Source organism: Citrus clementina, unplaced genomic scaffold, assembly GCF_000493195.1.
Source record: "Citrus clementina cultivar Clemenules unplaced genomic scaffold, Citrus_clementina_v1.0 scaffold_5, whole genome shotgun sequence".
Taxonomy (NCBI): Eukaryota; Viridiplantae; Streptophyta; class Magnoliopsida; order Sapindales; family Rutaceae; genus Citrus; species Citrus x clementina.
The window spans coordinates 16,124,302-16,134,542 of NW_006262201.1; the positions used below are offsets into that span (position 1 = coordinate 16,124,302).

The window sequence follows — 10,241 nt, forward strand, 5'->3', positions numbered from 1 at the left end:
TGATCCTATGTTGGTATGATTGATGGACCAGATTGGTTCTAGATACATTTCGAAAATGACAAAAAGGTTGAGCTCATATGATTATTTTGCAAAGCATAATTATAAGGTTTCACATATAGCCTAAATGGAAGATTGTTGAATTTTTTTAATATAACATTGTTGAATCCTTAATCCAACGTTAGGCTTATAAGTGAATAATTATATGTTGCAGACTATCATATAAGGTTAAGTCTAATTAAAAGTGATCTATTAAAGTTTTTGGTATTATGAGCTTTAATGTATCTAATAGGGTGTGGGCCTTTAATATATAGAGACTTAATGATATTCTAATTCTATGATGGGCAAAATTAAGAATACATAATAACAATAAGAAAAAGTGGTCATTATAAGTGGTTATGGTCCCTAGGTTACAAGTATCTATTCTTTCTGACATTCCATCATCAGAGGGAGAGCAGTGAGAAACTTAAAAGATTCTCTAGGAGAACGTGTAAATCTAGAAGGTCAACCACACAATCCTAGAGAGTAATTCAGCGTTATGGATTCAGGTACGCTTTCGTATAACTTGTTATTGATTCTTGATAATACAACATGAATGTTCTTAGGTTATAGGTGATGGTTTTTACCAAAACATTTCTTGTTCTAACAAAAAAAAATCATTGGGAAAAACACATTAGTCACATGATATTTAGCATTTTAAAGAGTCAAAGCTCATATATATATATATATATATATATATATATATATATATATATATATATATATATATATATATGTATGTATGTATGTATGTATGTATGTATGTATGTATGTATGTATTTATTTATTTATCATGATCAAAAAATTAAATTAGAAGAAAGAAAAAATATCTTGAGAAATGTTTATAAACTATTATGATCGAGAAAAAATAGTAGAAAATAGGAGAATTATTTAACAATATCCTAAAGATCGGCTCCTTCACCAACAACAACTAATGAATCAAAAAAACACAAGAGCGTGAGAAAGACCAACATTTTTTGTTGCAAGCAAAGAGAAAAGATTGGCGGGTGAAATAAACCTTGAGCAAGATTGTCTAAAGTTAATTAAATACCAAAAAATCCCCATTTTTAATATGAGTGAAGCAAAGGTAGTAGTGAATTTTAGGAATTATCATGCAAACTAGAATGGTAGCATCATTTTTCTTAGAAATCTGAATGAAAATGCGAAGGGTGATTTGGAAAATGCATTCCATCAAATATTTCCTAATCAAAACGTAAAATAAGACATGAGGAGGAGGGGAGGATTGCGAGAGATGCCTAAGATCACAGTGATTACAAGCCAAATATCTAATCAAGTGTTTTAATTTAATTATGTTTTGTTTTTAACTTTTAATGATAATTTTAGTTTTATGTAAAGTAGGTAATTCATTAACTACCTATTTCGGTCTCAATTGTCATATCTTTAGAACTTATTATCAGTAGTGGCAATTTAGATCAGTATTCATTTATTCTATTCATTCAAGTAAAATTATATAGATTTTGGTTTGAAAAAATTGATTCGTTTAATAAATATGTCTCTTCGATTTAATTCGCTAACTAAACTAATCGAATCCAAGTTTGAGATCACTCATTCATTTATTAATTTAGAATTCGTTTGATAAACAATTCGTAAATGAATCGAAGATGAGTCTATTTGTTAATATCCATTTAATTAAGTTACTTATTTACCATTAATTTTTTGTGTACAAAATTAAAAAAATGTGGAGGATAGTTTCATAATTATAAGCTATAATAACAAAGACAAATAAATAATTCTGCATAAGCAAATTAAATAAATTGTAAACAAATCTAAATTTGATTCAATTCGTTTAGTTTTGTACAGTGACTGAATTAAATGAATATTTATTTAATAAACGTAAGATTACAATTAATTTATTAAATGAATCAAATTCAAATCTATCGAATTTTACCCAATTCATTTACAATTTGATTTGTTGATTGGATTTGCCACCTCCTAATTATAACTTCGATTGTACCAAAATTCTGAATAGGTGATGACTTCTGCCGTTGGCTTTTCAATTTTATAGATTTTTATATTATTAATATAGTAAGTTGATAGTTTTTGCATTATGCCCTCAGCCCATTGAAAAAAAAAAAAATTTTGATTTCAACAATAGGACAATGATTGTGTTAGAAAAGTTTTTTTTTAATTTTCATCCACATATTCTTTTAAATGTAAAGAAGTATTAAAAGCTAAAATGTCATCTTCTAAATATATAATTAATTGTCCAACATAGACACAAATTAAAACTAGTTAATTTATAAGCTAAATGTCACATTCATATCACAGAGTATTAAAATTTAAAAATGGTTCAAAGCGTTAAAAACAATTTTGATAAGAAACCAAGTAGCACTCTCTCATTTTATTAAAAGTGTTATAATTATAATCAATAAATTAGCTGATTGTATTAAAAATATAAATTTATTTTGTTGTTCTATCTATTGAGATAATTTGTATGATAGAAATTTTTTAATGGGAGTTCTCACACTTTTAATAAAATATGGAAACACTTGTATATCATATTGTGTAAAGCAATATATTTTAATAAAGTGTGAAAACTCTCGTTAGATTGTGATTCATCTACATGATATCATTAATACATAAGATATTGCCTAAATATATTTGTGGGATTTTTTTTTTCCAAACATACTATATATTTCTTCTTCTTCTTCTTCTTCTTCTTCTTGTTTTAATATTGTATATGAATTTTATCATTTTAAACGTTATTAAACTTAATAAAACTCTATTTAAGATTGTGGTTTGAAATGCTAAAAGGGTATTAATTACTTAACAAAAACACAATTACATCCTATTTTTCCTTGACAGAATGTGTATGAATGATTTAATGTCATGTTCATTTGATAATTGGCAGTTTTAAAATATATCATTAAAAAGTACTTTGAATAGGTCCACACATTGTTTAGGCAGGAAGCTTAATTTTCAAATGAGATTATTTAATTTATTCTTCCTGTGGGCTTGCTTGACCCCAAGTTTTTTACTTGGTCTACTCTCTACTCCATTATTGGTCTGAATGTGTATTATAACAATAATAATAATAATTTTGAGGTTTGATTACCCAAATTGAATCATCAATATTTCAACTGGCACTTCAATTTAATAATTGCTATATTAGAGTATTCTTAATTGGACCACAACTGTCATATGATGTTTGCATATGCATACAGCACACGCGTACAACATAGAAAATGTAACATTATCTTAAAAGTAGGGTTAGTAAAATGAGTGTTTAAAATACAATTTGATATGTTAAATCCGTCTGATTCTCAGAAATCTAATTCGTAAAAATTCGATATATGGATTGGTGGATTTGATTGAATTAAAAATTTAGAAATCCACAAGTGGTGGATTGGATACATATTTACTTGTATAAATCCGCAAAAATCTACGAATCCACACAAAAATAATAATAAAAAAACTTGTAAATATGACATTAATACTTACTAGTAAGTTAATATATAGTTATATTAACATCATATTATATCTTATCTGATAATAATATAAAATAAAAAATGAGTAAATAAACAAATATAACTTCCTAAATAATAAATTTTCATATACTGATCTAAACAAATGAGATTTTTTCTTTTTTGAGTATTATGTTTTGAAAATTTAAACGTATTTTCTATATTTATTTAAAAAATTAATTTCTTTAAATCTTATTCAATTTTAAATTTAATCGGTAGTAAAATTATTTTTATATTATTTTTTATTTTGTTAGTTCGTAGATTGGACAGAATTAAAAAATTTTTAGTTTGCAAACAAATTCGCAAAACAGTAGATTGGATATGAATTGAGTCAAATCTGCATTCGATAAGTAAATGTGTGAATTGAATTTTACCAATCTGTGAATTGGATTGGATTAAAAATTTATAATCTGTAAAATTATAAATCGGATATGAATTGACGTTCAATCGACAAAATCCTATTTGTGAACACTCCTAGTAAAATCTCTTAGCATATCTCTTATATTGGGTCGGGCCAGTTTTTTTGGGCCAAATCTGAAAAATCTAAACTTATGTGTTAAGTTAAAAAAATTTATTATGTCCTACAAATTTATAAAATACAAAATTTATTCTATTTTTATTAGAATAGTCATTAAAAGTCGAGTTAAAAGGATTTAAATTTTTAAATATATGTTATAAGTGAGTTAAATAAAAATTAAAAGATATGTTTTAATTAAAATAAAATAGGAAAAGGGCGTCTACTGTCTACATTCCAAGATTTAGAGAAATAGTCACCAACACCCACAAGTACCATTATATCTTTTACCTCTATTATTCCAAAAAAATTAACTTTAAAATTTTTTATAAACACAAATATTATATAAAATAATGTAATCCATGCAACAGACTAACAATATTAAAATTTTTTAATATTTTAATAAAGTTCAAAATGTAAATTATTATATTTATTTTAATAATATATTTTTATTTATTGTACGATTTTAAATAAATATTATTATCCATTTTCTCAAACTTTGAGAATGTAAATATCTTTTTTCTAAATATAATTTATTTTTTAAATTTTTTTAGACATTTATTAATTAGACTTTCAGACCAAAATTTAGTTTCTTAAGTAAAATTTGAGTCTGACCCAGAGCACCCAGACTCAGGCCAGCGAGCATTTTCTGTTATCCCCATAAAAACTGTTTTGAGTAATTGACACTCGACATTTTTACGTATTCATCGACACATTACACATCCTGCAAAATGCCAAAATGACTGGTCTGTATAATTTCGAATGGGTTATGTCTATGTTGGAGCAGATCTACGGTGGAGTATAAATCTCAGCCACACACGCAAAGTGATAAATAATAAAAAAAATCATTATAACTTTAATTGTATGGTTATGAAGAGATGCTCTACCTTAGGGCAACTCTATCATAGCCAAACCCTTTCGAATGGCAACTAACAATTTATTTATTTATTTTGGTCTCCTCTAGTGACAATATTTCTACAATTTAGAGGCCAAAATACTCTTTTTCATTATTCGACCATCACGCTGCTGCCAACCAGTTCACCCAGTAAAATCTATTAATATGGTATACAAATTCATGCAATCGAATTTTGCTAAAATCAAAGTTGGGGTATCAGTTTATCTTCATTAATATAAACAAGCTAAAAAAGAGAGAGAGAGAGAGACCAGTTTTATGATCTTCAACAGACAAGAAAATTACTCGATATGCCATGGAGAGAGAGGGAACAATATGAAACAAAATTGAAATGGAGAAGGGGAAATCCATTGCCAAAACTTTTCAATCAGAAGCATGACCAAGTTTCACTAAATGTATCAATTTTTATCTACAACAGTAAAATACAAACAAGCTTCTGCGTTTCAACTTTGATATAAAATTTATTAATGTAAGAAGAACCTTAAATGTCATGAAAATATATTCATAAATACAATAAGATTACCTCATCCTCATTTTACTTATGAGAAATAAGTTTCATATCATATGCAAGGATAAATGATGTTCAATACCCTGAACCATCAGCAGCAGATGACAAGCTTTAGTACAGCAATCTTTGAACCTTTGTATTCTAACTCAAATGCTTATAAATTGCCTAAATTTGGTTTTGCCTGTCGAAGAAACAAAGACCTCAAATTAGAAGGTGATTCATTTAAAATCTTTTCGAGAAGAAGTGACAACCCCCAATAACCAGCCAAAGCAACATATGAAATCCTTTTTAACTCTCATAATTTTACCGACCAAGTCCTACCAATTCACAACATATATTACAACGCAAACAGAGGACGGAGTCTATTGTCCATAACATGTGAAATGACAAAATAAATAAAAAAGGAGGGGGGAAACTAAGTCAACCTCAAAATCAACCAGCCAAGAATAATATATGCAAAGCTTAACTAAATTTGAAAGGTCACCAACCTGATGAAACCAAAAGTAGATGCAAACTATCTTTAAATGGACAATTTGTTTTGAGTGCTTATAGATTCAACTGAATGGTGATAGAGTAAGAATGGCCTAAAAGTTTGCAAAATAAGATACAGCAACAAACTAACCTGATAAAAGGATTAAAAATTAGGCTGCATTATAAAGTCATAAAACACATATGTACTAACCAGACAAAATCAACTCTTAATCCTTAATCTTAATTCATATACATGAAAGGTTCTCTATCCCTCCCCTTTCACTCTCTCTAAGAGAACAAATAGCTAATTCTTGTTAATGGATAATTGAAAAATTTCTTTTTGCAGTTTTTTTCCAGCTATTTTCACAGCTAAAATTAAAAATATAACATTCTCTCTCTCCCTCTCCCTCCATTATGCTTGTCGATTGTCTTTTTCTCACTGTAACTTAGATGTCTTAGATCTTTCCCACACAATACTTTTATGATTACCAGTGTGGTAATACAGTAGTGTCAAGAGAAAACACCATAAAGGCGTTAATGTTTTATATGAACAATGGAGCATGGAGATACAATTTCAAATCCAATTTTATTAAGTATGGTAAAGCAAATAGCATACACCAAAGACGCAATTTTTTTTTTTTTTTTGGTGGCCAGAAAAACCAGGACATTCTGTAATCAGCGAGTTCTAAATCTGGGGACTACACACAGAAGACAATATCTCAATAAATGCAAAAAAAAAAAAAAAAAACAAAGAAAAAGCTGTACATTCAAGGGGAAGAGGCACACCTTGGAGAAGACAAACATGTCGACAGAAAATAGCATACACCAAAGACGCTATTTTTTTTTTTTTTGGTGGCCAGAAAAACCAGGACATTCTGTAATCAGCGAGTTCTAAATCTGGGGACTACACACAGAAGACAATATCTCAATAAATGCAAAAAAAAAAAAAAAAAAAACACAGAAAAAGCTGTACATTCAAGGGGAAGAGGCACACCTTGGAGAAGACAAACATGTCGACATATTTGAGAAGCCAGCAAAAACATTTGAATACGATTTGGTCAAATATGAAAAGTTGTTTATTGGAAGCAGAGCTGGCACTTGTTCACCTTTCTTCAACAGTTCTGGTAAGTTAAGCCTCTGCAGGGTCAAGACAACCCTGGACTCCTTCCAGATGAAGGCAAGTAGACCATTTTGTGTTACAAAGAGGGAACCAGGCTTTGAGCCTGGATATCTGAAACCATACCCATTAGCAATACCCTCTCCTACAAAAGCATGCTTCACATTCACAGGACAAGAATCTGCATCAGTATCCCAAGGAAATGGATCCAGTGAAGGCTCATCGACATTAACTATGAACATTGCTGAGCCATTTGGATGCAGAACATAGTGCGTGCCTTCCAAAATTTTGGTTGCAATGAGAAGTCGTTGCCCTCGGGACTCCTCATAAGAGAGCAGAAGGAAGAACAGAGCTTTGCCAGGCTTATCTTCAGAAGGTCTCCCAGGTGGCCAACCAAATGTCCCTCCCCAAAGGCCAGCATACTCTTGGTCGGTTCTTGGTGCCTGCATGGGGAGCTTGTAAAGAGCAAACCGACTGTCATGCATGTTCGGCCATGCTCGATACGATGATAACTTCATAGTGCATGCATGCAATGTTAAACCTATTGTATCTCCTGATTTGAGAAACTGGTGAAGTAGTTCATGCCTGTTCTCACTGGCTGAAGAACTATTCCTTGAAATTGTACAAGTACCATTAATTGAACCAGATCTGCCTAAAATCTGTCTAAAGCTATTTCTAAAATACCCACCAAGAGTTTTCGACTTGGTGAGATGTTTGTGACCATGATCTCCACTGAGTGTACTACGAACACTACTCCAAATATCAAGAGTCTTTCTGATTTCACTCAATTCCAATTGAGTAGGATCAGAAAGCAGTTCAGGGCCTGCCTTCCAGTCAATATCATCTCCACCAAACTTGAAAATTTTCAGAAGAATTGATCTCCTCTCCGACAATAACACCATATCCTTCCGAAAATTCTCCACATCATCCCTAAGCTGAGGAAATAACGGCCTACTTTCCAAATCAGATACCTTTAGACGAACTTGGCTGGTTACAGTCTCAAGCAACTTTCTTCTGTCACTGAAAGCCAACTTGCTGAATGGCACCGCTTGCACTGGTTCACTCTGTTCTAACACCCTCTGGGACCTTGACAATCCACTATTTGACCTAGCAACTTTCCGTGATATCTCTTTCTCAGGATATTGAACCAGGCTGCTACTCTGCAATAATTTACCTTGATTTTTTTGTTGCGTGGGCTCAACTTCAAGCAATAACACATTGCAACTCCTCTCAACAGCCTTTATTAAGCCAGGATACAAGTAGTCATGTCCCTTCTCTCTTCCATGTAGAAAAAATATGGTTGACCCATCAAAGTCAGCAATAATTTCAAACACCGGAGCCCATAAGATCGGACCATCCTCAACTCCTAACGGTCCAAGCTCTTGAGGTATTATCCGGCACCCAACAACAGAAACAAAACCAGGCATGACATATACTACATTGCCAAGCTCAGGATTCTGGTGAACCCAAATTCCAATTAAAGGCTTAACACTAACGAGGAAGCAGCAAAGTGCCTTATAAGAAGAGACCCCTTTTCTCCATTCAATCAGTTCTTCATGAGGCAAAATCCCCACCATATCACATTGAGTGAGCCAAATTTTTTCAGAGGCCACAAGTGAACATAGACTCTTGCAGCATACACTAAGATTACATAAGTCCCTCGGGAACAAAAACCGCGATATAATTGAAAATATATCATCAGGGAGAGCTACAAGCAAGCTCAACCCACAAGATTCAGACAACATATCAAAATTCACTTATTATTACGAAATTTCAAATTCCAGCTGCAAGATTTATTCACGAAAACAAAAAATTAATCACTGCCCATGAAAGGCTTCTTGTTCATAAATTGAAAAAAAATGAACCCAGAAACTAAAATCAAATTCTTCAATTCTCACCTGAAAACCCAACTGGGTAAATCTCAGATTTCTGAAAACTGGAGCGACTTATGGGATGAGAGAAGAAATATGAGGAGAAGCTCTCAGATTAGAGATGAAGTAAAGTCATCGCCACAACCCATTGAATCAAAGACTCCAAGTCTACACTTGACTTGAGAGTCCTCAAATTCATTTCATATTCCATTTTTTTCTTTTTTATTTTAAACTTTTAATTTTTAATATTATCAATTTACGATTAATAAGCTTTTTCCCCCGGGGTCCAGCCAGCCAATATTGAAATTGAGTTCAGCTTAAAGCGGAAGCCAGGCCAAGCCTCAAAAGTCCAAACCTCTCTCCCACTCTTTCTCCCATGATTCTCATTTCTCAACATCCATTCGCTAAACGTTTTATGTGGGCCATCATTACGTATGATTGCTGGTATACTTGTTTTAATTTGCAAGAGAAATTATATATTTGCATTAGGTCATTTACTGTACTTTTTACTACTTTGCCTTTAGGGACCTATATGGTGTAAATGGACAAAGTATAGTCATACTTGAAAATTCATTAGAAATTAAGGACTGATAATTGACGCTTTTTATTTTTCGTGAAAAGTTTTTGTAAAACTGTACTTGCTGCGATTATTTGCCTACTGACTTGCCAAACGTTTATTTGACTTTTTTTTTTTTGTTGTTAGCAACATAATCTCGTTGATTCTTTTTAATTGGTGATAGTTAAGGTTGTGCACATGTTAATCATTGATGCCACCAAAAAATTGGCACTAGGCCTAAAGGCCGGGCCCAGTCCACAAATATGTTTGTAATTGTGAACCCCAGTTTTATATTAGGTTAACTAGTTCGAAGAAGTGGATATACCTCTGTAGGGCCCAATTTATGCTGAATGGAGAACTAATCACCTTATTTGGTTATTATATTTGACTCCATGAAATTATCTTACTAGCACCCGTTTTTTAATTTATCTTATTATTTTTCAAAATTACCTTTATTAAAAATTTTTATTTTTATTTTATTTTATTTTCTCTTCGCCTATCTCTCTAACATAACTATAATTCCCACCACTATCTCAATCAACAAGAAGTCATCACCACCATTGGCCACTACCACCTATCTTCTTCACCATCAACCATCACCTCCACCAACATATAATGAGTTTTAATTTTATGAACAAGTGAGTTTTTCTTCAATTTTATGAACAAGCGGTGGGTTTTATTACCATTGATGATATTGGTTTTGATTGTGTATGACTGTATGATAATTTAATTTTTTTTTTTAATTTCAATTTGGGATTCAATTAGAAATT

General features: G+C 31.1%; 1 protein-coding gene across 5 annotated transcripts; it reads right to left on the bottom strand.

Moving 5' to 3' along the window:
- Positions 1–5,333: 5,333 nt before the first annotated feature.
- On the bottom strand, positions 5,334–9,141 carry LOC18041538 (F-box protein At5g39450). Of its 5 annotated transcripts, none has more exons than XR_002905420.1 (3): positions 6,922–9,141; positions 6,714–6,831; positions 5,334–5,637 (listed from the first exon to the last, which is right to left on the bottom strand). XR_002905420.1 is itself a non-coding variant. In XM_024184271.1 (3 exons), exons 2-3 carry the CDS (start codon positions 8,787–8,789, stop codon positions 5,622–5,624), a joined length of 1,884 nt encoding a protein of 627 aa, XP_024040039.1. In that variant the 5' UTR covers positions 8,790–8,828; positions 8,943–9,141; the 3' UTR covers positions 5,334–5,621. The 5 variants fall into 5 exon arrangements, 3 of the variants coding, with proteins under 3 accessions (XP_024040039.1, XP_006432120.1, XP_024040040.1); XM_024184271.1 differs by lacking the exon at positions 6,714–6,831 and having other exon boundaries at positions 6,922–8,828; positions 8,943–9,141; XR_002905419.1 differs by lacking the exon at positions 5,334–5,637 and adding an exon at positions 5,644–6,625.
- Positions 9,142–10,241: the final 1,100 nt, after the last annotated feature.